Source organism: Semicossyphus pulcher, unplaced genomic scaffold, assembly GCF_022749685.1.
Source record: "Semicossyphus pulcher isolate SPU_LCO1_2020_fin unplaced genomic scaffold, fSemPul1.0.p SCAF_21, whole genome shotgun sequence".
Classification (NCBI taxonomy): Eukaryota; Metazoa; Chordata; class Actinopteri; order Labriformes; family Labridae; genus Semicossyphus; species Semicossyphus pulcher.
The window spans coordinates 619,484-646,328 of NW_027211695.1; the positions used below are offsets into that span (position 1 = coordinate 619,484).

The following is a 26,845-nucleotide window of genomic DNA, read 5'->3' on the forward strand; positions in this document are numbered from 1 at the left end:
AAAACTATGCGTGAGAGGTTTTAGGACTTCTGCTTAGTGATCACTACATTGACTTTGTGTTTATGACTTTACATGTGCTTCTGTTTATTAAAGCTGCCTTCCTGCTGAACAGAGAAGTGAAGTGTTGAAACATAATTAGGTGATCTGTAGGGAAATGAAACAGACTGTAGAAGTGGACTCAGCTACACTGATGTCAGCCAATGATCTGTGGCTGTGAAGCCTCGAGTTCACAGCGGCCGCCATCTTGTTTTCTTTGAGGCTTTGACCATATTTAGATGAGGGGGTGGATCTGCTTTGCTACTTCTTTATTCTGACTGACAGGTCACAGTCGGGAGAAGGAGGCTCATTTTCTCAGACTCCTTGCAGCCAGTGGAGTCGCCCCCTGCTGGACATTAGAAAGAATGCAGGTTTAAAGCATTCTGTATTAACGGTGTCTGCTTCTTGTGCTCAGTCTGAGCTGTACATTAACTTCTTTATCTTATGTTTCTTTAAGTGTGATTTTCCTGGAGTGTGCGAGGCAGAGGACATCCTTCACAAAACTCAGTTATGTAACATTTGAGAGCAGCCAGCAGGGCCGCGCATGGACAGACAAACCTTGGCATGCATTCAGACACACAGAGGGTCTCTCATCCCTGAGAGGAGAAAGCAGTCTGCACTCGAAGGTGAAATGGATCAGTTTAATGCGAAACCAAGCGAGATTTCAACAGCTAATCATTCACACTCAACACAACAGACTGATTCCAGAAACAGAGTGAAACTAACATCCGTCTTCTCTAATAACTCCGAGGACAAGTGGATACCTGTGTCCTGCAGAGAGCAACACAAACACTGCACACAGCGTCATATCAGAGCAGGAAAACAAGATATATCTGGTGTTCAGCATTCGAGTAGTGAAGGGGGGAAGCATGAACACCCCCAACTCAATGTCACGACTGAGACGCAGGCAAGGTGACAAAAGAAAAACAATTAAAACCCTGGAAACTTCTGGAACACAATCAGACAGAACTACAAAAAGGTTTTCTGACAGAACTAAGAAACACTTCACGTCGTTATTACAAAAATATTAATCTTATTCACCTCGAAGCGACACGGGGGCCATGACAGGAGTAGAAATCTGTGAGCGTGTTTGGATGGATCATGCAAGATGGATTCAATATATTAACTCCAATCATGTTTAGTTTGAGCAGAAATTAAAGGTCCGCTGATATCTGAGCAGGTTATCTGGTTACCAGGTCACAGGTGAGACTACAGGAGGATGCAGAACGTGTGGTTTGCTTTGTGTGGATTTAAAAACAGGAAGTGATTAAGTTACTTTACAGACTGAACGAAAGCCTCCCACACAGGGGCAATAAAAAAAAGCACTGGTTATGTTTTCTGTGAGCACACGGCGTGCTGCGGGGGGGGGTTTAACTCTGAGGGGGAGGAGGTGGGGGGGCAGGAGGCATGCCGAAGGGGGGCATGCCCGGCACCCCCATCCCCATCATGGTGACGAAGTTGGAAGGGTCCATGGGAGGCGGGGGAGGCGGCGGTGCGTACATCATGCCCGTTGAACCTGGAGGAGGTGGAGGGGGAGGAGGAGGGGCGCCAGGGGGCAGCGGGGGCTGGACGCCGGGGGGAGGCGGCACCATGGAGGGGGTCCCCATGGGTGGAGGGGGCTGGGCTCCAGAGGCTGCAGGCTGCTGGGGCTGCTGCCAGGGGGGCAGGGTGGCAGTGCCAGGGCTGGACGTGGTTACAGTGTCTGCAGGGGGAGAGAGGGGAGAGAGAGGAGAGAGAGGGGGGAGAGAGGGGGGAGAGAGAGAGGAGAGGGAGAGAGAGGAGAGAGAGGAGAGAGAGAGAGGGGAGAGAGAGAGGAGAGGGAGAGAGAGGAGAGAGAGAGGAGAGAGAGGAGAGAGAGGAGAGAGAGAGAGAGGAGAGAGAGGAGAGAGAGGGGAGAGAGAGGGGGGAGAGAGAGGAGAGAGAGAGGAGAGAGAGAGAGGGGAGAGAGAGAGGAGAGGGAGAGAGAGGAGAGAGAGGAGAGAGAGAGAGGGGAGAGAGAGAGGAGAGGGAGAGAGAGGAGAGAGAGAGGAGAGAGAGGAGAGAGAGGAGAGAGAGAGAGGGGAGAGAGAGAGGAGAGAGAGAGAGGAGAGAGAGAGGGGAGAGAGAGAGAGGGGAGAGAACGGGTTAACCCTTTATGAACTTTGATCCAAAGATACAAACAGACATGAACCTGGTGCTGCGTCACTCTGTGGATCTTCTGTTGAACTCTGAGCTGTGATCTAAAGTGTTCTGAAGCTGGTCTTTGAGTGAAGCTGCAGGTTGAAGCTCCAGCAGAGCTCCATCTAAGTTTTCACAGTGTGCACCATCACTTCCTGTTGAAGCAGCAGTCGTGTCTGTCCTGGTTCTGATCATCTGGTACATTGTGTTCCCTCCATCGACCCGTGTGTATGTATGCAGTATTGAATGGTTTTCAGTTGTAGAGCTTCTTACTCTGTTGCCATGGCAGCGGTGTACTGGTTGCCATGCTGCTGGTTGGAGGAGGGGGTGGAGCCTGCTGTTGCCATGGTGGCAGGGGTCCAGAAGGGGGAGGAGGCGGCTGGTTGCTGGGGGGAGGAGGGGGAGGCGGCATCATGCCCATTGGAGGAGGCAGCAGACCTGCAGGGAAACAGTTAAACATTTTTATTCAACAATAAACTTTTCTTACTGTGTTTTCTTTTTGTTTGTTTCTCAGTGATGAGGACAAGTTTGTTTTTTAATGTCTGAGAGTTACAAGAGAGAGAGGACTCATTAGAACATGCTGTGCTCCCATTCAGAGCACGTATGTGGGTCACTACTCGCCCGCCTCAGTAACTACAGCTACATACCAAATGTTCAGAGGTCCTTGTGTTTAAACAGGATCGTTTTCAGGAACAGCTTCGTATCCTTTTATCATCGTCTGTTGTTCAGCTGTTAATGTTGAGTTTTAACACACTGACTCTGTAACAACTGAGGAATTCAAATGCTCTTGATAAGCTGACTGATGAAACAGGCCTGTTTGAGAAGACAATCTTTTACTCATTTACAAGAGAAACTCGGGGGTGAGCAGGAGCTACTGCAACAGGCTGCCACTCGAGCAGTGAGAGGATCTCAATATGACATCAGGAAGATTCAAGTCATCAGGGGAGAAAGAGCCCGTTAAGTTTGTCAAATGTGTCGCAGTGAAAGTTTGGACGGTTTAAACATCTACATTCTGTGGAACATGCAGCACATTGAATTAGCTGTTAGCATGTCCTGTTTGCAGAGCACCCATGACAGGACAGACAACTTCAACAGGATTATACCGAAAGTTAGGAAAACATTAAATCATCATCATCTGATTTATTGATGTTTATTTGTTATGATGTTACTTGTTATAAGTTAATCATTTCCCCCACCTCCCTGTAATGTGAATCCATCTGATTAGAGGACTAAAAACTGTAACAGTGGACTCTTACCCATGGGGTGTCCATGAGGTCCTGGTCCCTGGCCCATGGGAGGAGGAGGGGGCTGCATCCAGGGGGGAGGCAGGCCATTGGGGTTGGGAGGCATAGGGGGGCCTCCCATGTTGGGCATGGGGGGAGGGAAGCTGTGCGGTCCTCCGTGGCCCCCAGGTCCTCCATGCATGCTGTGGAAGTTCCTGTTCTCAGTGGGACCTGAGCTCATCCAGGGGGGGCGGTTCTGCTGAAAACAAACATGGATCAGTTAAATGCTGCTCAGCACCATCAGGAGGACTGGACCATGTTCACTGCAGACTTACCGGAGGGGGCTGGTTGCTGCTGGGTCCTGAGCCTCGGGGTGCTCCTCCCTGGCTGCCGGAGTGTCCTCCACCAGACGCGGCGACCGGAGCCTCCCCCAGCTCGGCCATGAGGGACAGATACTCCTTGTCCATGCGAGCTTTGTCCTGAGCCGACTGAGGAGGCTCGCCGCCCGTCGCTCTGTGAGCAGCGAAGGAGCTGCACGAGGCGAGACAACAAACACATGGTTACATAAACAATTAGAAACACGATTCAGCCGAGTGATTGAATCCACTGTGCTCAGCATCACCTGGTGTATTTGCAGTCAGAGGAGATGTGTCCGGCTCCGCCACACTTGGTACACAGGGTGGTGTTGGTGATGCTGCGAGGCTCAGCGTTCTGCCAGGGGCGGAGGATCCTGCAGAGACAAAGTCTGTCTTTACTGGAGCTCGTTTGTTTTTCACTTCTCTCATTGCTTTTAAGTCCTCTGGATAATTTGGCTTGACAGTGAACACTTTGAAAAATGAACAGCGTTAGGGTTAAGTTCAGATAGTTTCAGTGAGCAGCGCTGTCACACTGACCTGTTGTCGTCTTCCCTCAGCGTGCCGTTGAGTCTGGCGAGCTCCCTCAGCTGCATCTTTCGCAGGTCATTCTGATCCTCAGGTGTCTCGATGCCTTGCTTTAGAATGTTACGAATCTGTGGACACATTTCTCACCATAAACAAACTGAACCATGCCAATGAGATAAAGCAATAAGCTGTTGGTTCAGGTGATCTGACCTGCTCTACGGCTTTCTTCACGTTCTCCATGGTGTTGGCGGTGACGAGGGCGTGCAGCGGCTCGTCCTCCCCCGGCAGCATCTGTCCGTCCTTCCTGCCGACCTTTCCCTCCTTCACTGAACCTTTACCCCGGATCATGATCTTGGCGCAGCACTCCTTCTCGATGTTTTTCAGCGTGTTACCACTGCGAGAAAAACCCCAGACTCACTTTTTACTGTGCTGGTAGTCACAGAAATATGTCGGTGCAGCATGAGCGTTATAGAAAGTAAACTTACCGTGGCCCGATCAGAAGACCGACGAAGTTGATTTCCGGGTATTCGTCCTGGGGGATCATCACTTTGTCGTTGACTCTGGTGGCTGGAGGCCTGCAGGAAACAAATACATCATGAGTCTTACAGTAACAGCTCTGATGCTGCTGAAAGCACCTGCATGAATATTTCATTAGATTCATCACAGCTCACTCAGCATTCTTCCACTGCAGGACCACAACAAACAGTAACCTGGAGATTTACAAATTCCTAACTTTAACAACCTGTAAAGTTTAAAGTCCTTGTGTTTCCACCTTCTCACACATGTCACTGTGAACGGCTACATCAGGAGAGTTCAAGTTGTTTTAGTCAAAGGGGGAATCACACATTTGGCAGACACATGCATGCTGGTCTGTGGGTCGCACTGTCTGACACTCACTGTGACCAATGACCCCCTCAGAGTAGCTGGAAGTGCGTTTATTAGGAACTTCAACAGGAAGTGATCCGTGACAGAAAGAAGAACCACAACAATGACTGCACTTTGCCTGCACAGATCACATCTCTAACCAGCTAGTAGAATACTCACAATATAGAATGACCTCAGACTGCCTGTGGCCACAGACAACAACGAGAGTGACTCTCTTTTTGAACCTGGGCCTGTTTTTCAAATGTGGCCCTACTTTAAACCAGCCACCTTTACATCGATGGGGTTGCTGGTCTACTGCAGCCTCAACTGGTCGGTTAGTTTATTTGGACTGTTGTGTGAGTAACAACTAGCCACATTAAAGCACCGAGGTCACAAAATAACACAAACAAGCTAACCGGTCATGGTGCAGGGAGGTAGACCAGCAGCTCCTGTGTTCTGTGAGGTAAAATCCCTGTTTTTAATCAATGGAGTCTGGTGTGTTTGCAGAGAGTGATGCAACGCCCGTTCCTGCTCCTTTATCAAAAAAGTCCCTGTTACTACTTCTAATACTGTCAGACACTAAAGCCCCTTTTACACTGCCAGTTCAAGGAGGGATTATTACATCTCTGTTATGTTACCTCTTCTATGTAAAACGCACGGAGGCATGGGGCGCTGGTTTAGCTCAGTGGGTGGAGTGGGCGCCCCACATACAGAGGCTACAGTCCTCATCGCACTGATCGCAGGTTCGACTCCCGGGCTGCCGATCATTTGGTGAATGTCGTCCCCCCACTCTCTCCTCCCATCATTTCCTGTCTATCTTCAGCTGTCCTATCAATTAAAGGCAACACGCCCCAAAAAAATAAACCAAACGCACGGAGGCATAATGGTGGGGCGAAGTCGCTCCGCCTCTGAGCAACAGCCTGTAACAACACACACTGGGGCGGCATAAAGCCGGCAATGCTTGGTTCAATGTAAAATGGCAAAGGCTGCATGAGGGCGGAGTTACGCTGAGGCGGAACCACAGAATAACAACGTGAGCCTGTCAGCAGCAGTCATCCTACCAGAACTTTTTGTACCCATCTATCGTTCGGACCTAAACGACCCTTTGATTGACAGACTGATTATCCAATCAAACAAGTGGATGAATCATACTTATAGTCAGCAGGAGGTTTGAAGTCGGGGTTCAGTCCGACCATCTCTGTGATGAGGGAGTGCCGCTCCTCCTCGATCTTCTTCCGTGTGCGGTACTCGCGGGTGTTTAACCTCTTGCCCTCGCTGTTGTAGATGGGCTCCGGAGAGGGAGACCTGAAATAACCACAAAAGACAGGAAAGACATCATGGATACCTTTCTAGAAGTGGAGCTCTGACATTACAATCAAACAGGCTCCCTACGACTGACTGAGACTGTAACAGTATCAAACCTTCAGGATTGTTTTAATCAATGGGGGCCGACAATGTGACAGTTCAATAAAGTTTTGTAAATTTGGATCTACTGAGACAAATCTCAGTTACACTATGTGACTCATGGCCAGTGCAAGAGTTTACTCAAAAATAAAGTTATGTGGGAACTCTGCACCGACATGTCAAAGGCTAGAGTCCATTCTGTTCTACAATTAGGGTGGAAAAAAGGGGGGCAACCAAAGATGTTTAGTGGTAATTAACCCAATGTACTGGAGGGGCTTCAACCACAGAGAATCAAAAACAAATACACGGCCATAACTAAACCTGCATACAGGAGTGTTGGCCTACAAGAGAGGACAGTTGGAGGTCAGAAAAAGAACCAGTCCTAAGCAGAGCGCTGGCTGTGAGAGTCGCTTGGTGTTGACGTGGCGGGAGAGGTCCGTACCTCCCCTTGGATGCTGAAAACCTGTGTCGCTGCGTTAAGGAGGCTCTGTGCTTGAAAAAGGGTTAGGCTGATGTGGGGTAATTTGGGTTAGAGAAAAGGAATTAAGATTAGATTATCCACCTTTTCCTACGCTCTCCCATCAGAGAGCCACATCTGTATCCAAGTGATGTGAAGAAAAAAAATAAGGTTTTCCTTTTAAGGCTTCAAACTTCCAACGGTGACAACCTGTAACACCCCACACTCGTTGGTTCTGTCACATTAGATCGGGAAGTGATCGATCAAGTTTTTGGTTGCTGTGGAAATGTCTGATTATGCAGAGAAACTGTACACAGTGCACAGACGACAGGGACTCTAGCTAATAAAAAGGTTACACCCTCTTGTGAGCGAGCCACTTCCTGCGGGAGCAGATCCTTATGGAAACTATGTGATGAAAGCCACGGCTTTTTCCAGAACACAAACCACTCTGGACATTTTCCTCCAGACCTAAAGAGTCCAGAGGGAGAACTGGAACAAGCCCCCTGACCCCCCCCCTGAGTGGAAATGTTTAAAGGCTAATGATGGGAAAACCAGCGGTGACTGGCAACAAACCATTAAAGTCCAGTAAAAGCCCATTATTTAATCACTGGTGTGTTACCATGTAGGCATTAAGTTATTTATCCAGCTTGTGGTAAAGTCAGGCACGTGATATTAAATTGCCGGACTCGTGTGGATTCTTAGTCACTGGTTGACGTGTCAGAAAGAGCCAATTCTTCTGAACTATCAACTCTAAAGCTAACAGGAGGCTAAGTAATAAATGCTAAAGAATCATCAATAAATCGGTTTGACCCCAAACCTGTTTGAGAGGAAAATCTTAACACATTATGCATCATATATGTACTCATGTATTCACACAGCACTCTACATCAGACACACAGGACAAGCAGTGGGTGAAACCATGATGCATAAATACCTGAAGGCTACGAGTTCACAGGTCAGATAATCCAATAAATGTGCACATAATCATTTCAGTTAACTCGTCGCATACTGATTAATCATTCTAGCATTATTTCTTTAATTGATTTACTTGACGTAGCTGCAGATGCTAAGATGTTTGCATATTTTAAAATAGTCTAAAATAAAACAGGTGGGGTGAACATTTTCAAGCCCGCTGCACAGTTTTAACTTACGACCTACCTTCATAATAAGAAACAAGCTAACACATGCTAAAGCTAGCAGTAGCAGGAAACACACTCACGCATGCTTAAAGGTGAGAATTAGTGTGAATAAACTCTGATAAAAGGAAAACATATCTTTAACAACACTGCCCTTCACTGAGGAGATAGCTAACTAAAGCTACATCTGCTAGCTAAAACTACTATGCAATGTGAGATTGAGGCTAACAACCACACACATACATTTACTGAAAATCAACATTTGTCTTCCAAAAAGTCAAAAGGTAGAGAAAGTGTTACTGTTCATGGGTTTAATCTTTTTCCGACCTGTCCTCAGGGTTAACAGGGATTCCCAGGTCTCCTGTACGCAGTTTACGAGTCAGGTCTTCGATCTGCAGTTGGACTGGAAGAATTCAGGTTAGGAAAGAAAAAACAAGGATGGAGAGAAATGTGGTTATCACGACAACATCAGAGAGACAACGCTCCGCACATGAGAGCACTGCCTCAAACATTACTCAGGTCAAGACAAAAACGGTGAGTCAGTTAAGTTAAGGGAGATAAAACCAACATCTGGTAAGACTCTAAAGCATGAAACCACTTACTGAGGACGGCAGAGGATCAGAGGTGTTTACATTAGCAGAAACAGGACTAACCTTTTCTCAGACAATGATTAAACATGGAAACATATCAGTACATGTCTAGACCATGATTCCTCAAAATGCCGGCCAAACACTTCAGACTGAAGCTGCGATTTTAGTTTGACAGAGTGCTGCACGTTGTGTTTAAAGGCTTCGGCATTTTAAGGACACATGGGGTCTAAAAATCACTGATTGCTCTATTTGTTCTGCATGTTCCAGTAAAGTAAAAAAAAGGTGATCACAGTCTGTCTTTGCACTCCACAGATCTAACACTGAGGGCCTGCAGTGACACAGAGACAACTCTTACATTTAGAAGGCAATGGAGAAAGAAATCAGTCATCCCATGCACATTATGAAAGTTGTAATGAAATTTCCCCCCAAACACAGAGAGATTCACTTGTCACTGAGAGGATTACTCTGGATTATCGGGATGAAAACAGGCCCTGTGAATTGTGCTTCACATCTTAACAACGCTTCCCTTGGTTTGTTTTAGGGGATCTACTGAATGAGCAAAGGAAACGAGAAGTGTGACAAAGGGAGGTGGGCACAAATGATACGTTTACATACCAAAGAACAACAACCATTACCAATGAGTGAACAACATCAATAACGATGTCAGTTATTGACAAAAAGGACTCATCTGCTTCAGAATACCCCGCTGAGGGCCTGTGAAGGCAGCATAAAGGTGCTACACTGCTGCTGGAAGGCATTTCTGGGTAAAGACAAATTATTTACTATGGAAAGATTAAAAGAATAATTACTTATGTAAGAGTTGTTCCGATTCCGATGCCAGGATCTGAAATGACCGATACGGCCTAAAATGTGGGATCAGGTGTCAGCGAGTGTAATCACAGATCTGACACCGTTAAACTAGATGCATGATAAATAGCACCATGGCATGTCTTCTTTGTATGAAATGTTTTAACCTGAGCAGGCCAATGATGACAATCATATCACTTCCAAACAGGGGATCAGATCGCTGCTAAATATCAGCCAATTAGCAGACCCAGGTATTGGAATGGCATCGAGAAGGATCATTGGTATTGGAGCAGAACTATGAGTTTAATATGATGTTGTAAAAAGCCAAATTAAGAGCACAATAACATGATTTCAAGTGCTCATGTGATCAGACGTTTTAGTAATTTGGGTCTGTTGCAGTGATTTGCCATTGAAGCAGCATTGCTCACACTCAGAGCAGTATAAACAGCAGCACACTTCAGCATATTAGGACATTATGAGTAAACGCCTCCATGCACAAGAACAATACTGATGATGTGTAGGGGATCAGGCAAGACAGTGAGCAGTGACCTGCAGCTCAGGGACAGATAGCAGCAAGCAGTGGTGTTTAATCATCTATCTCAAACTCTTCTTGCTAATGGCTGCCCAGTGGTATGCAAACCATAAGAACCACAGAAACACTTCCATTAAAAGAGAAATAACCTCTGTTAACACGTTACATCATCTTGTTATAATCATTGCTCATCAGAAGTGATTACTTTGTCTCAACAGTTGGAGCTAAATCAGACATTTCCCAGCTGGTGTGACTCATTAAAGTTACTGTTAAAAACGTTTGAATCTTAGTGATGGAATCATTTTGTGGGCGCCTGTTTACAGCTCTAACTGTTGGAAATTCAGCAAAGAGGACATAACTGTAACATTAACACTGATGTGTTAAACAACTAGAACCTCAAACTAACGGGAAACATTATAACACAAAACTGCATTTATAATTTAAATGGCAACCTTAACCAACAACAGATGCTTATTAAATATTTACCTATATATGCTCTCTCCTGATCGCGGGTCAGGCCTGGGGGAATGACAGTGGGCATGCCCGGTATGACTGTCTTCTGATCTGGTGTCTCGCTGCTCCAGCGACTCTTTTTCCTTTGTTTCTTCGAACCAAAATCTACAGAGAAAAGGAGGGATTCAGAGTGAGGCTGGAACGATATTGGAAACTTTCAATTCAAAGAATAGCAAAGGGAAATAACATGTTTTCAATATTTTGGAGTTCAAAGGTCAAATGGATACAAAAGTTTTGGAGTTGCTCTAATAGATGGCCTCAATCGACAGCAGTGAAAACAACTGTAATGGTTGCAACCTAAAATTGATTGAAAATAAAGTGTCTGAAGGCATTGTAGAAAGGATCCCTACAGGGATAGACCTTTTTAAATCACAAAATAAGAAGACTTTATTAAAAACCAGAAAACGGACTATACGTCCCTCACGTCAAAGCCATCCAAGTTTATTTACAAAACATTAACTGTAAGTTGCAGAACATACGAGTTACTGGTCGATTTATTTTTGCCCTGATAGCAAATTAATAAGTTATTTAAAGTCTAACCGTATCTATGTATTTATTTATTTATCATTCTCCCCATTTCTAACTTATGTCAGTTATTTATAAACAATTTATATCTTTAATTGCATAGTTTTTTTTAAGGATTTCTTATTTATATTTATATGTATATTTCTACACTATATATTTGATCATCAGTGCTCCTACATTATGTTGTTTACTTGTTTGCGATTGACGTAATGTGTACATTGTCTTTGATGAATAACGTTTTTAAAAGGTTACCAACGGTTATCATCAGTTTAACGTTAGCTGAGACAAGAGAATCACCCCGGTTAATGTAAACTAAGAGAGCTAACGTTAGCTACTCAAAAACACTGGATTGCTAACTAGCTAACGTTAGCTACTCAAAAACACTGGATTGCTAACTAGCTACGGTTAGCTTCTCAATAACACTGGTTGTCTCCATTTCGTGTCGGGGCATGATGTGGGGCCTTTTACTCATGGTTGTAGCCACATTAGCTGGCTAACGTTAGCTCATGCTACATGCAAGTGCTTGTAACGGTAATTAACCGACGTTCTGTTTACTTACCTGGTCCGCCCACGGCGGTTGGTTGCTGTGGAACCTGGGGCACAAACCCTGCTGCCGGATTGAACTGCGGGAAAGATGCAGTTGGCATCGGGGGCTGAAAAACTTGTAGCGCAGGAAAGGATGCGGGCGGCCCCGGTGTCGGCATCAACCCGTTCCCCGCTCCAGGCCCCGCGTCAAAGCCTCGTTTAGCGCCAATGCTGGGGTGCAACTTCCCTAAAGGAGTTGCATTTGCTCCCGTCGCCATGTTCGGTGTACTCAATGGCTAAATTACCTTCAAACGTCAGAGGTAGTTAAAAATTTAACAAAACTCAGAAATATCAATCAAAGAGCAACCTTCAACCCTCTTTCACATCACTCTACTCAAAATGGCGCCCTGTGGAAAACCACAAAGGATGATTCCTTGGACGTAGGATGATACGCGCCAGTATAAAGCATTCCTATTGGCCACACTAAGCCCCTCCCATCACATCATTGGCTGGGTGAAGATCGTCGTTATCCTTATTCCTCACGCTGATTGGCTAATAAGACTATCGATGCCGTTTTATTTTTATTTTTTTATCTCTCGTAAACACAATGAACTTTTCCAGGCCCAATCTTTTAAGTATGTTAAGTATAATTTACTAATATTCCTTAATACAAACTCCATTAAAAGTTATTAAAGTTAAATGTATTGTTGTCTGTGTTACCGTGTTGAATGTGTTTTAACAACGAGTGCTCTGCTACATGAACAGTATAACTGTTTCTGGTTTATGTATTTTGTTTTTTGTAGCTTCCATTGACCTACCCCTTTTAAAATAGCAAAGATGGCTTAACAGGCACATTTACCGATATGTCTAATAATATGCACTATTCCATTAACTTGAAAAACTATTATATATCTGTAACTATATTCAAGTGTCTGCATTTCAAGTAGAATTCATGTTCACTCGTGACACTTTAATGTGAAGGCCAGTACGACTCAGAAGAACAAACACACAAAGTCTTCAAACTTTAAACAAACAGATTTTATTGTTTTGTGCAACAGTTAGAAATCAGACAGACAGCATAGGCAGTTTAGGTCATTTTAATTATGAAACTACATTAAAATAAAGATGAGAAGCTTCATATTTATCACAGCAATGAAAGTGAATTTAAATCAACTCAACTATAAAAGAAAAATCCATCAAGATTCACCTTCATAAAAAGTTTAACTGCATGTCACAAAACGGAACTAAAGTGGAACCAATTTTTTGTTAAATTTTACGTTGCAGATCAATATTTGGTACAAGTCCACAGGTCAAAGAATATAGACGATGAAGCGTACACTGTTCAGATTTATTTTGCTTCACTTATGCAGGAGGCGTTTTCAGACCAGGGGTTCAAATAACCGCCATCTTGTTACGGTGGCCTTAGCAAATGGACCGAGGGTGACGTCTGAATTCACGTCTCCTTTTGAACTCCATGACAATAAGGAAACCATGACGCAAAACAAACACACACCTTCTGCTGCGCCATCCTCCGTCCTGTTGTTTTTGAATGTGGCGTTATTATTACAACCTTTATTGGTCTGTCGAATGCTAACACAGAACTCTGGTCTGAAAACGCCGACACTCAAATACACTATAATGCACATAGTTATACATTAGACACTGCTAAAGAAATGTCAGTAATGTAACCCTACAGAAGTGTTTAGACCAAAAGTGAAGCAGATTTTCTCCTCACAAGTTTGAGCATGTAAATATTACTGTTTATATGCAATGGTTGAGGACAGCCCGCGAAAGCTGACTTACAACAGCTGTATGACCCCAAAATAACAGAAATAATTGTGATTTATTTTCAATAAACGGATCAAAACAATGCCGAAATAACTACATCGGGCTGCAGATTGGTGCAAAGTAGAAAGTCAGGTTTTGTCAGGTCCTTCTGCACGATGACAAGTCAACAGCTTTTAAAATGCTTGTTTTTTGACAGGGGTCTGGTCCACCATTTCAAATGCAATCGCAGGATGTCACGAAAAAATTGCACCACATATTTGCATTGACTTGTAATCGCGATGTGCAAAAAATTTGCTTCGCTTCTCGTCTGAACACCTCAAGACTCACCTTAAAAAACATGCACCATGCACTACTCTAACTTGTTTCTATGGACTAAGTAAATAAGGAACATGGAGCTACCCTCCTAAACCAGGTCGTAGTTAAATTCAGTATCTGCACATCTAATCTCAGAGCTGCACTAACACCACATCACATCAATAGGACAATGAAAGCATCAGTTGTACTGCATCTTTTATAACCTGAAATGACTACTCATGAACTGTTTAAGCTTTAAACTGCCCACTCGCCTCACATGCAGATGGTTGACTTTCGTCTCGGTTGTCATCAATGAGTTAAACTGTTTCATGTCTCATTTTCAGTGATTCCATTGGCACTTAGGCTATCCTATCCACTAGATGTCACCCGGCTCTCACTGGGCTGTATAACACAAGGATTAGTATGCATATCGTGCCCGCTCAGCGCCCGGATGGTCGTAGGTAGAACTTCTTGGGAGGGCGGCCGCCGGGGAAAGGCGCGAACGCTCGTATGCGTATCCATCTGCCTCGGGAGCGACTCTCCGAATCGGACTCCGTTCACGTGCGTAGTAGGAGACCGGGGCTGGTGGAGGAGGGAGGGGAGGGCACTCGTATAGGTCGAGGCTAGAGGGGGGTAGACGCTCCCTCATTAAACCCGTGGAGGAGGATGTTGATGGAGCAGGCATGGGGACAGCGCGACGATCTCCGAAATAACTGGCCCTGTACTTCTCGTAGTAGTCCACGACCCCGTACGGATCCTGTTCCTCGTAAGGCGACCGTCGCATCGGGTAGGGCGGTACCGCGCCGTAGAGTGAGCTGTTGCTCCTGTAAGCCGCTTCGCTGCCGTACATCCGAGCCATGCTATGTTCCGCAACAGCGCTTATGCCGTAACCTGGAGGCGGCCCGTATCTCATTGCACTCTCGTAGCCTGCGCCCCGTCTGTACCCCGCCATGCTGTGACCAGCGCCCCGGGGAAAAGCATGAACAGGAGCGTAGCCGGCACCGTAATCTGGCTCGCCACTGAAGTCTGGATGATAACCCCTGCTGCGACCACGCCCACCGAATCTCGAGGGATCATATCCATCAGAGTTTGGCTCTGAGCCGTTTCTGTGGTAGCCATTTTGGTCTAGAGGACACTCTTTGGACCAGTGGCCTTCTTGCCCGCAACGGTAACAACCCGATCTGTCTCCCATTCCCGGCGCAGTACGCAGGCGGCTAGTCGAAAGCTTCACGCTCATCAGTTTGCCTTAAAAAGAAAAGACTCAATAAGGACTTAAACCTGCAATTATTCTTCATAAAATCAGTGACATTCAAGCTGACTTTACTTAAACAGCAGTAAGACATGGCTTAGAAATGATCATTAAAGCTGAAATCCGTAATGTTGCACACATTCTCTCCATGCAGAGGCAGCTGAAAGGATGTTCACACCACAGCAAAGGCTGCAGATAAGACGCTTGTTAAAGGAGTCTGCTCGATGTACATGAAGGAAGCCACGCTCAAATTAAACATTACATGTCCGTGTAGCTACAAGCGTTCCCGTACTTTCAAAGAGACTTGGACCATGTTGCCCAAAATTTTAGCAAAACTATATGAACACGTATTAACGTATTATGAACAGAACCGCACGTTCATGCATTGTGGGCGTTTGTCCAACCCTCACCGTTGGGTTTGATTTGCAGAAATACAGATGTTACCGACTGTACTTACCGATGAGATTTACGGATACCAGCTTTAAAATAAGTACTCATGGCTGCTTTAATCTCTCTCTCTGTACTTACCTGTGGTGCATCCAGAACTTACCCATCACCTCACATGACAGAAATAATCATTCTTCATACTTTATCTGTAATATTAACGCCCGAGAGTTCACCTTTAAAAGCTGTGTTGTCTAATTGATTAATGGCCTCCATGGCGTCCTCCATTCGCTCCATGTGCACAAAGGCGTAGTTCTTCACTATGTCACACTCCACCACGGCTCCAAACTCATCAAACTTGGCCCTCAGCTCCTGGTTGGTGCAGGCGATGTTTCCCACGTGTAGTTTAGTGGATCCTCTGGACTTGCCTCGGCTCAGCTCTACGTTCATGGGCTGACCGTTCAGCTCATAATGGTGGAGGTTGCTGATGGCTTCTTCTGCCTCGGCTTTGTCGTCCATGTGCACGAAGCCAAAGTTCTTGACGATGGTGCATTCTGCGATCTTTCCATACTGCGAGAAGAGAGAGCGGAGTTCATCTGATGTGGTGTCCTGGGACAAGTTCCCGATGAATATCTTCACCATTGTGGAGCGTCCACGTCACTATGGAGGAGGAAATCATGTTATCGTTACAACAGTAAACCTGGACCAGGAAAGGTGGGACAAAATATTGATCATCAAAAAATCAATTAGCTTCTCAAATGTGGATGCAGAAATGATTCGGCTATCTTGCAACATCTGAAACATTTGGACAAACTGTGCAGCCTCCCTGCAATTAAGCATGTGTGATTAAACATTAGAAAAAAATCGTTTTTGCAGAAAATGTATATTTGTTTTCAAAAATAACTAAATTTGAGGTTGTGACCTGCCTCAATGGGACGCCCTGCCCCTTGCATACATTACTATAATCTAAGATAAGCATATGATAGGAAGCTCCCTCTCCAATTATTTCTTTATGCGAAACACAGGCGCAATAAAGTGTAAGAAATTGTTAATCTGCAGCTTATATAGTCAGTAGAATACAGAGTATACATTGCACTGTTCATCTATAGTACATTACCATCTATCACAGTACTTTACAGAGGCGTACAGGTCGCACACCCACCCTCTCAGGTGGTCCGAGTCCCCCTCACATGCAGCACATCGGGGCTAGCTAAAGAAGCAGCAGAGCTAACGCTAGCTAGAGTAGCTGACTTATAAAACTTGTGATATAACAGTTAACAAGAATAGATCGCTGTGTTGGGTTTCTCATTGTAGCAAAGTTACGTAACGTGCTCTCCACGTTTTTGGCATCTAAACACGTTGCACGCTCTAAGCTAGCTGTAAATTAGCTTAGCGTTTACATTCATTTTACCGACACAGTTAGCTACAGGGGGTCGAGCTAACCTGGTTACTGACGTGCATCGGACATTTTGATCATCACGATAACTTCAGCTGTGTGTTTGTTCAGTAGTTCGTGAGTCCTTACCTTAAAAAGCTGCAAAGTGCGTGTCGACCCTCAGAGAATGAAACGATGACTGCTGGGCTGCGTCCGAATACTCTTCTTTGCTAAGCAAGGTTCCAACATAAGTGAAATGAACCGGAAGTATTAAGTATCAGCCAATAAAATAAGTGGTGGAATTTTCTAAATGCTCAGAAGAGATGCTTCCAATACCCATTCATCCATATTATTAAGTTTGAATACCTGATAATGATTGACTCAGCTTCCAAGTAGCATCACATACTGCAGCAGCTCCTGCATACAAAGTACTTTCCACACAATAAGGACAAGTGGTGCTTTCCATTACCCATACTTCCATACACTTGAGTATACCACAAACATGTTTAATATGCCCCAATAAATTTGTCAAACAAAGAACGCATAATAAACCTGGATGTCCTATGACATGTAGTTACATTTTGCAGCATGCTTTTTGTCCATTCTGACCCAGAATCCTTTGTGCAGCGAGAGAGACTTCACATGAGCTTCAGACTGTGGCCGATGCATGTACACTTTAAAGTTTAAGTTTGTGTGCACGTTTGCATACTGCATGCAAAGTATTTACTTTATAAGGGCAGCTGTAGTTTGTACAGTAGTGGGGGAAAAGAATCCAGGATGTCCTACAACATTAAGTCATACTTTGTGGCTCTTCTAACCAAACTATCCTCTGAGCCACATCAACTTAGAAGCTTAGCTGAGATAATTTAACAAGATAAATAAGTGGAGATCTCGAGAAAACAACCGGAAATTACTTTCATTAAAAAATATCACAAATTTAACAATTATTTTCAGATAAAAAGATTCTGAAAAAAAAACATTTTAAATTTTATAAACATTGGCCTACATTCCTTTTAAAGAAAAAATAATTCCTACCTTCAAGATATCAATAAATCAAACTTTAACACCTTTACGTAAGAAAAGTTGTCCTGATTTTCCAACAAAGAAAAACTGGAATCATTGTGTATCACCGATTTAAAAACAACTGCATGTGGTGTGCCTAAAGATTTTACCCACAATGCTCACTTCTGAACTATATTTGGAAATAAATATCACAATAAAGTTTAATAATCATCGAGCTCAAAGTAAAACCTGTGTTAGAAAATCGATGGGTTGCAGCTTAAACCAAAGCGAGACACTGGAAGAATCACCAAAATACCTTTGGCTTTATTAAAAATCAGATCCACTTTAGATTTTCAATGTATGCTGGTACTTTGACAGCTAGTATGAAAAATACAAACTTCAAATCCACCTATTTATATGCAAAACAACAAACAAACAAAGGCACCTTCAACAAAACACAGGTGCCTCCTCACATGTACAGCCCACACCCTGAGTCCTGCCTCACGTCTCTGTATCTGCTAATGAAGAGATATTATGAAGACAAACATCCAACCCAGACTGATACTCGTGACATGACGGGTTATTTTCTGTCGTCAGCTGAGGGCGAAGTGAAAGAAAACAGAGTCAGGATGTTATATGGTTGTTGCACCGTTCATGTTAGACAATAATCTGGTTGGGTGTCGCCTAAAGACACGCTCTAATCAGACAAAGTAAAGAGGCTGGAATGTTTTCTCTGGATTACTCTTCTTCTTTCTAAGTGACTGATTATAACATGTGTGCGCCTTAGAGGAAGATACGATTCTTCTGCACTACAAGCAGCTGACACAGCACGAGTTAACCCTCATCTCTTTAAAACAGGAAATTAAATGTTCAGATACATGAATGAAACAAGGACACGTCTCCTAAATGACAAACTGAAGCCAAACAAGTTGCTTCATGTGAGGAAGAAACACAGGTAAGAAGATAATAAGACATGGCTAAAAACTGAACTGAAACCTGCAGAGAAAGTGAGCAAATTATTGTTTTTATACATCACAAGTGTCAATGCAGTTTGCAAAAATATTATGTGACTGAGAGGACAATTCATCTGCAGGCAACGGTCTTCTCAGGCGCCTGGAAGACGTTTCTGGATCCTTTATGCTTCGCTGATGGAATCCTGCATCCTGAAGAAATGACGGCAAAGGAAAAGTCCTGCAGTTCACAAAAAGACCTGCGAAAAGAGGAAAGCATTCCCATTTCAGAAACACGGTTACATCGGCCACTATCCTGCAGTGCAGCTTCAAAGGGGGATGTGTGTCTAGAAAGAGTATTTCATAGGTGCCAGTTCCTGCCTGGTCAGTACTGAAGTATTGATCGGGACAAAGGGTGCTGCTATTTGTGCTTCTGCAATGTGAATTCATTCAGACATAGCTCAAGGAAGCCGGCAATTTTCCAAACTTCTGCATAACTTTAACGAAGCTGCAGGTGTCGGGCAGATTGGCATTTCCTATCTTTGTGTTTACATTCTGGGCTTCATGGCTAACAGGGCAAACATGTGGCTGTAGCGCATGAAATGGGGCAACCTCAGCAACCTCGATAAACCAAGACAACCTTTTATTCATCGGAAACAGCAACAGCAAAAGTCTTTGTGTTCCTCTCCACACCAAAGCCCCGTATAAACCTGCAAGTCTCATGTGTGACCTCTATAAGTATGGCACAGGGAAAAGGACAAGATTAAGACTATTGAGAGGCCGAAGGAGGCGATTTAAAGAATCTAGATAAATCCCACGTGTGTCCACTTGGTGGCGGTAACGCGGCGCACTGGTCTCCAATACGCCACTAAAATACAACAGAAGAAAATGACCAGTCAAATCAATGGCTAACATAGCTAGCATCGGCGTGCTGGTCGCCAGCCTCTGAAGCTAATGACCAGGCTAGCCAGTAGCCGATCCAATGGGTTGCTATGTTAGACGCATGACTTGCCGGCCTCTCAGTTACCTGCGCTGGCTTATCATTGGCCAGATCAGTAGCTGGCTTCAGCAAGGATGTCGCCTCCTTCGGCCTTTCTTAGTCTTAATTTTGTCCTTTTCCCTGCGCCACATATAACAGATGTTTTAATACTTTTCATCATCACCTGTGATATGAAAACATCAGATTTCCACACAGAGAAAGTTAAAGTTGTTGCTCATTTTCAGTCCAGAACAAAGACTCTATTCCATCAGCCTGTGGTAACTTTCAGACTCGATTTGCAAAGTTTACTGACGACTCCTGAAGTTAGCTTTGGTTTTATGCACTTCTAACTTATGCCCCTTAAATCCTATAACCAGAGAACCAAAGATCAGTCACTATCTTAAAATGTTTTCACGTCTTTTCAGATCAAATTATGGAGCGTAATATTAATTAGAGTAGCCATACCCATCACGTACCTTTACAAAAACAATCCAAGTTCTAACCAACTTCAAGAACAAAGGGCCTAACGGGCAGAAACATCTGAAAGTAAAATGTCTACATGCTGTGTTTATGGCGGTGCTCACCTTGGCATCATGGCTTCAGTAAGGCGCGTAGCGTGGCGGGTAATGATCCTTGGGTCGTGGAGCACCGTAGGCGCTCCTGGAGGCCGACACCGGAGACAGCCGTGTTCGCTCGTAGGCGTAACCCGCCGAGGAGACCGGTACTCGTCTGATCGGGCTGCGGTCTCGTGCATAGTAAGCGGCGGCGGCGGCTGATGAAGGCGGAGGCATAGGCCGGCGGTCGTATGGATCTAAACTGGAGGAGAGCTTTGAGAGGGAAGAAGGGGGAGGAGGGGGAGGGGGGAGATAGGCCATGCGACGTTCCTCGAAATAGCTGGAGCCGTAAGGGCGAGCTCTGTACTTCTCATAGTAGTCAACACTGCTATAGAGGCGGTCACGATCGTAAGCCGATGACCTCTCAGGATAGGAGCCTGGCGCTCTGGCTGCATACCGATCCCCCAGCTCGGCGCCATAGCCGCTGAGCCTACGAGGGGGAGGCGGTATCCCACCTAAGTAACTAGCCCGACTATACGCAGAGCCACCCATGTAATCATCTGCTGGAGGTGGGGGCATCCCGTAGCTGCCCCTGCCATAAGCTGGGGGGCCGCGTGGGGGCCCCCGGCCGCTGCGACCTCTTGCGCCTTCACCGTGGCTACCGTTGCGACTGGATTGACAGTCTTTTGACCAGTGACCATGTTTCCCGCAGACATAGCAGCCGGTATGATCTCCCATTCCCGGGGCCGTGCGAAGCCGACTGGTGGACAGCTGTACGCTCATCAGCTTGCCTTGTGAGGAGAGAGAAGACACGCATGAGACCGAGGGAATCTGACACGGAAAGCCTCTTAGCGACTATCAAACACCTGCAATGCATTTGATCGACAATGAAAGAGCGAAGCGAGATAACCTGCGGCGTCAGGTGCAGGGGATTTTATGCCATTACTTATTCACCGGTTAAACTGCAACTGGTTTAACAAACTTACAGGTGATTACTCAGTCCAGCTGTTCAGTTAAAAACTTCATTTAGTGGCTTTTACTTGACACGAGAGCTCTACGGCGACAAAACTACAAACAGCAGTAGAACTAGCTCCCTCTGCTCAAGAGTTCACCTTTGAAGGCCGTGTTGTCCAGCTTATCGATGGCCTCCATGGCGTCTTCCATTTGCTCCATGTGAACAAAGGCGTAGTCTTTCACTATGTCGCACTCCACCACCGGGCCAAAGTCCTGAAACTTGGCCTTCAGGACGTCGCAGTCGACGCCTTCGCCGAGGTTGCTGACGTGCAGCTTGGTGGTGGACTTGGGCCTCCCTTTGCTCATCTCCACGTTCATGCGCCAGCCGTGCAGCTGGTGCTGGTGGAGGTTTTGGATGGCCTCCTCCGCTTCAGACGTGTTGCTCATGTGCACAAAGCCGTAGTTTTTAACGATGTCACATTCTGAGACTTCTCCGTACTTTTCGAAGAGTTCACGCAGCTCATCAGGGGTGGCGTTGCAGGCCAGGTTGCCAATAAAAATTTTCACCATGATGCCGTTCTGTGTGTCCTGGGAGATTCAGAAAAATATGTCAATTAATATTGTTCAACCACAAGCAATTTTTATAGTTTATCTAAAAGGGATGTAAAGTGTTGCTCCTTTGGCATTAGAAAATAAAGCCCGAGCAAATAAGAAGTTTTTGTAATGACTACATTAATCCTGACACGCTGACTACATATTATAATATTTTTTTTAAATGTCCCATCTGATTTTTAAAATCTAATTTTATGTTTGCTTTGAACAAGCATAGCCGGTTTGTTTACTTTAGCAGAGGGATTTGAGAGTCAATCCTACTGGTATCCAGGCAAATGTTTAAGGATCAGAATCTGCAAAAAAATAAAGCCAGTCTGAACTAGTTATCTCCCTCTCAGAGATTACAATCCTAAAATTAGTTTACCTCAGGCAGCCTTTTTAGTGGCCGCACAGAATGTTTGCTGTATATTACAAGTTGTTTGAGAGTGTACTGGTGCAGCAACATGTCCGGGACAGAAGCACACATACAGGATGCAGCTATCAACGTTTTGTTTAAACAATGAAGAAAAAACCACATCTCTTCTCTGTAGCGTTGTTTCCATGTAATTACTTAAAGCTCAGGAACAAACTGAAACTGTTAGAACAAGTTTCGAAAACTATTGAACTATTGAAATATTGAACTTCCGAGGAGCACTTGAACGCAGCAACAAAACAGTTTACTATGATTTTACAACTTAGTTGTTATATCTAATATTATCGAATTTGTTATGATATTGTGTATTTCGGTTTACAAGTGAACCAATCTCTGATGTTTACTGACGCTGAATGGTAAACAAGCTGCAGACTAGCCTAACGTCAGCTAACAGCTCCTATTAGCCATAGAGCTAGCGTGCCAACAGTGACGTTTTTAGCATTTTCAGTGTATTTTATTTCACTTACAGACAAAATACCCGGCAATTATAGCCACAGGCCCCATTAGACTTCAGTATTGGTATACATTTTTTAAAAAGACGTCCTTATGTTTAGCTAATTAAGGCGTATGACTTCAGGAGGATAATATTATAGCTAACTAGCTAGCCTGTTAGCTAACAATTTACAAGCTAACGTGCGCCCGCCAGCTAATTCAGATAATGTCTTCTTTGAGCACCTCTGTAACACTGCTTTAATACCAGCTGTACTTAATAAACTTCATTAAACGTATTTAAGCTCAAGTTTTAACTTTAAAAGCTCTAACCCACCTCTGAGACGACGCAGGCCTCCAATGAATGAAGAATGAAATGGCGACGCTGATACCGCGTATTTACTTTCACTTCCTGTTTCATTACCGCCACCTACTGACTGGAAGTATGTACTGCAACAACAAAGCACACATTACATTTCTGTACATTACAGTTCTTTTCCTTTACATGTTTTAAAATCGAAAAGTATTGTTTAAACAAAATAGTGATTCACAGAATATAATTTAAAAATCAATCCATACATTATTACATTACTGGACTATTATATTGTCTGTACACCACATTTTTCATGTGGTCATTTTTGTTCTTTTTACATAATAAACAAACAAACTTTTTCATGGAGTACATAAAAGATTAAAAATATACAAGGAAAGGGGCTTATAAAAGAAATATGTTAACAACTGTCAAAGCAATCGGACATGATTCTAAAAATATGTAATCTACAAAAGTTGCTCTTCTAGAAATGTTTTTTAATAAATGTACAGATACTTGTGTGAAAGGCATTATGCAAACTGTTCTGACCAATGTTTTCTGACATATTCTGGCTGTTCCTGTGACTATACGTGAATTAAATCTTAGTCATGGAAATAAAAGAACTCCATCTGCTTCAGATTCAAAGGATATTAAAATCTTTATTTTGCAGTTCACACCCCCTTACATACTGTAAAAGCATAATGTATTGTTATATACAGAACATTTACACACAATAAAAAAACAAATATCCATATGCATATTATGTCTTTCAAGTATCTCTCAGGGAAAGGTGAGTGTTACAGCTCCCTTTCCATAAATACCATAAATATCATCACACACAAATGTAGTGGGATTTACATTTTAGTCAGACAGACTGATTCAGGTTCTGCTATCGCTCATGTAACGGGATTTACATTAAGCCTGTGTGAATTGAAAGATTGAGGGGATGGAGGAGGGGCCGTGTTTTGGTTCTACCGGATCACTGACAGCAAAGGAAGGCTCTTCATTCTCAGCTCTCTCAACATGATGGCATATAACGTAAATGCTGCTACGCTAGCACATTCACAATATTCAAAATACATTTAAGTGTGATTTTCAGAATTACATCTTGGGTAAGTACACGTGTAAGAAATTGGTTACACAAACTGTGACATTCAAGCTGACAAGCTAAAGTTCACTGACATTTTTTTAATTGGGAACGGTTAATACTTCATGAGCTAGCTTCAACAAGATGCTAATGTGTTTTCTTTGGAGGGGTTCCTTCTGTCTTCACTTAGAATAAAAACAACACAGAATATTCCAGGTCAGTGTTACGCTGTTTGAAATGTTCTGTTTTACATTATTTCTCGACAGTTCTTCACCAGTTGGACAGGTGGGCCATAAAGAGGCTTTTGAGTTAAATTCATAGACTGTATATACGAAGTCGAGCTAGCCGCTGTGACATCACCCAATGTTTAAAGACTATAGCATTGAGATCAGCATTTTTCCATCTCGGTTTTTGGAGCCAGAAGTGACCATATTTGGACGAGAAGGCGGAGCTAAAGGGGAGCAAGAAGTTATCAGCTAACACTAGCTAAGTTAGCCATCATTTCAATTTGAATGCTAATTTTGTCGATATACGTATTATATTTTTCAGGTTGCTATAGTAGCGACTTGTCAATCACAGGTAGCCCCGCCCTAACCCCTCCCCTCTTCCTGGTCTGTGTGACTCTCAATGGGAGCATCAGTGACTAAATGAACATCATGCTGTGTTGAAGAAGACTTGAGACTAGAGACTGAGACCATAAACTCATTAGGAACATGTTTACTGAGGGAATACATCAGGAGAGAAGAATTTTCTCATTGACATCTATAGAATCAGACTGAGTCGCCCCCTGCTGGACACTAGAAAAGATGCAGGTTTAACACCCTTCTGCACTGGTTTCAGAGTCTAAATCCACTTCTTATATACAGTTTATAATTAAATCATCTTTAATGACAAACGTTGGCGTCTGTGTCGTTCACACTTTGAGGTGTTTGCAGCTTGTTCGTCCTCCTCAGCTCCTCCCGGTTCTCCTCCTGTTTCCGTCAGTCTACGGTCAAATCTGACACCGTGACAGAATGCGTCTTTGTTTCGCAGCTTTCATGAACTAAACAGGAGTTAGAGACTGTCTTAGCATGCTGACCAATGTCTCTTCTACGTGTGTTTCAAAGAACTTACAGTCTGGACGTGTAACTGAAGCCCATAATAACATCTGTCATTCACAGCAGACTACGGAAGCCCACAGGAGACTATATTAACATGATCATGTAAACTTGGAAATAAAATTAAAATCAGGTGTTACCTCTTTTTTTTTTTTACATATCTTCTGTACGTGTTATTTGAATTAAATTAAAACATAATAACACAATTATAATTTTTTAACAGCTTGTATCTCTCTCTACAGCGGACAAAAACCAAGTGTTAAATCACGGCTATATTGTTCATGTTGCATTTTAATTTTCACATTTTAATTAACATTTATATGTACAGCAGGGTACTTACAGCTTTTATATAGTGACAGAATGACCATGCAGTATGTGAGAATGCACACTGCATTAATGCATTTTAATCAAAGTTTTTATGGTATTAACACTCACACACAGCTTAGATTAACACCTGCCGCGAGTGAGACAAGGGTCACAATCTATGTTGGTGAATAAAGTCAATAATCATCCACAATGAGTGAGAGGTGTACAGAGTGTACATATTTATATTATTGCATTTTATCCTTTAGTCTCGCCTTTTTCATCCATCACTGGTTTTACGCTGTCCTTTACTCTGATCAATAAAGTTTATCTTATCTGAAGGACAGACGCCGCTAACGTGTTGCTGAATGTCGGCAGTCATTTCTCAACTTCACTCTTCAACTCACATCACTACAACGTCTGACCGTCATCAACTGTATCGCACTTTCTGAACTGACCCTCGCTGTGCACCGTCTTCCTGTATTTTGGTGAGCCGCAATCCAGCCGGGTGCGACCTTCCCGCTAACTGTGGAAAAGAGGCCAACGTTTTAACAATGTGGCGGCATGTAGAACAAAGAAGGAAGAATGACGATCACGGAGGAAGTACGGCTTAGAGATAATTCACAGAGAAGTGTTGCTCCACGGATGAGAGGGTGAGGAGAGGTTGGCTTTAGTATGACAGCAACGCTAACACGATGAGTTCCAGCGTCTGCCGCAGGTTCTCTGATCCTGCACGTTTGTGAAGGTTAAGCTGAGTCAAAAGCCTTTTTTACACCTTTTTTTCAAGCTGAGTTTAGTATTTGAAGTGTGTGAAGATGATCAGAGTGTTGATGTTTGTTAAAAGAAGTTTAAATAGATTCATTGTAACAGGGTTTGTATCGGCACCACAGAGTTCGTTTAGGACCCTGATGAGACAAAGTTTAACACTGTTGTGGATCAACGTTTGCATTTTAATTACATTATAATCTTAATACTGTCCCCTGTAGGCTTCCATAGAAACAGTGGGGGGGATTAGTTAGTGCTGCTACAGCTTCAGTAAAGGAGGAAGTCACTTCCACGGCAGACATAAAGAACAGGTTTCTCTTCAGTGTGAGTTTAAAGGGGTGACCTTTGTTTCCTCTCAGTAGCTGCTCTCATGTCCCGTCAGGATGTAGAGGTTACTCAGAGCGGACGGCTCGTCTGTCGGTGTGCTCTGGAGGATGATGTCCCTGTGTGGAGAGGAAGGAATCAAACACAACCAAACATATATTAAATATCAAAATGATTCAAAAGTAGAAAACATTTTTTATCTTACAAACAAAAAGCAATAAGTAAGAACATCCAAGTTTGGCTGCTATTATCTGCTACTATTAGAACATGTTGTTTTATTGTTCTCTCCTCTTTCTAGCAGTTCTTCTGCTACTTCTGCTGCTGTCT

The 26,845-nt window shown here is 43.8% G+C and overlaps 4 protein-coding genes across 6 annotated transcripts in view; all 4 read right to left on the reverse strand.

The window, feature by feature from the left end:
- Positions 1-663: 663 nt before the first annotated feature.
- On the reverse strand, positions 664-12,048 carry sf1 (splicing factor 1). 2 transcript variants are annotated; one of them, XM_069672075.1, is made up of 12 exons: positions 11,685-12,048; positions 10,574-10,705; positions 8,486-8,561; positions 6,314-6,466; positions 4,783-4,872; positions 4,508-4,691; positions 4,310-4,425; positions 4,039-4,146; positions 3,752-3,947; positions 3,450-3,672; positions 2,467-2,631; positions 664-1,738 (listed from the first exon to the last, which is right to left on the reverse strand). In XM_069672075.1, the coding sequence occupies exons 1-12, from the start codon at positions 11,926-11,928 to the stop codon at positions 1,407-1,409; spliced, it is 2,019 nt and encodes a 672-aa protein (XP_069528176.1). In that variant the 5' UTR covers positions 11,929-12,048; the 3' UTR covers positions 664-1,406. The 2 variants fall into 2 exon arrangements, with proteins under 2 accessions (XP_069528176.1, XP_069528175.1); XM_069672074.1 differs by having other exon boundaries at positions 3,450-3,675.
- A 665-nt stretch (positions 12,049-12,713) lies between these two features.
- On the reverse strand, positions 12,714-16,971 carry rbm4.1 (RNA binding motif protein 4.1). 2 transcript variants are annotated; one of them, XM_069672221.1, is made up of 3 exons: positions 16,891-16,971; positions 15,602-16,025; positions 12,714-14,977 (listed from the first exon to the last, which is right to left on the reverse strand). In XM_069672221.1, exons 2-3 carry the CDS (start codon positions 16,005-16,007, stop codon positions 14,151-14,153), a joined length of 1,233 nt encoding a protein of 410 aa, XP_069528322.1. In that variant the 5' UTR covers positions 16,008-16,025; positions 16,891-16,971; the 3' UTR covers positions 12,714-14,150. The 2 variants fall into 2 exon arrangements, with proteins under 2 accessions (XP_069528322.1, XP_069528324.1); XM_069672223.1 differs by lacking the exon at positions 16,891-16,971 and adding an exon at positions 16,528-16,543.
- Positions 16,972-18,041: 1,070 nt separating this feature from the next.
- Positions 18,042-23,033, reverse strand: rbm4.2 (RNA binding motif protein 4.2). The gene is made up of 4 exons (XM_069672289.1): positions 22,970-23,033; positions 21,338-21,767; positions 20,256-21,016; positions 18,042-18,952 (listed from the first exon to the last, which is right to left on the reverse strand). Exons 2-3 carry the CDS (start codon positions 21,747-21,749, stop codon positions 20,271-20,273), a joined length of 1,158 nt encoding a protein of 385 aa, XP_069528390.1. The 5' UTR covers positions 21,750-21,767; positions 22,970-23,033; the 3' UTR covers positions 18,042-18,952; positions 20,256-20,270.
- Positions 23,034-23,581: 548 nt separating this feature from the next.
- map4k2 (mitogen-activated protein kinase kinase kinase kinase 2) overlaps positions 23,582-26,845 on the reverse strand; it is a 33,906-nt gene continuing 30,642 nt past the window's right edge. Inside the window, exon 32 of the mRNA XM_069671999.1 lies at positions 23,582-26,637. Coding sequence (XP_069528100.1) covers positions 26,550-26,637 — 88 coding nt within the window. The 3' untranslated portion in view covers positions 23,582-26,549. The remainder of the gene's footprint in view (positions 26,638-26,845) is intronic.

Bases quoted from the DNA above. Each gene is read 5' to 3' on its own strand.
- rbm4.1 (XM_069672221.1), bottom strand. From the start codon at position 16,007: ATGGTGAAGATATTCATCGGGAACTTGTCCCAGGACACCACATCAGAT. The intron at 14,978-15,601 runs GTGAACTCTCGG...TTTCTTTTTAAG, and splicing joins AGACAACACAGCTTTTAAAG to GCAAACTGATGAGCGTGAAG.
- rbm4.2 (XM_069672289.1), bottom strand. From the start codon at position 21,749: ATGGTGAAAATTTTTATTGGCAACCTGGCCTGCAACGCCACCCCTGAT. The intron at 21,017-21,337 runs GTGAACTCTTGA...TCTCCTCACAAG, and splicing joins GGACAACACGGCCTTCAAAG to GCAAGCTGATGAGCGTACAG.
- sf1 (XM_069672074.1), bottom strand. From the start codon at position 11,928: ATGGCGACGGGAGCAAATGCAACTCCTTTAGGGAAGTTGCACCCCAGC. The intron at 10,706-11,684 runs GTAAGTAAACAG...TTTTCTCTGTAG, and splicing joins AACCGCCGTGGGCGGACCAG to ATTTTGGTTCGAAGAAACAA. The intron at 2,632-3,449 runs GTAAGAGTCCAC...GTTTCCCTGCAG, and splicing joins ACCTCATGGACACCCCATGG to GTCTGCTGCCTCCTCCAATG.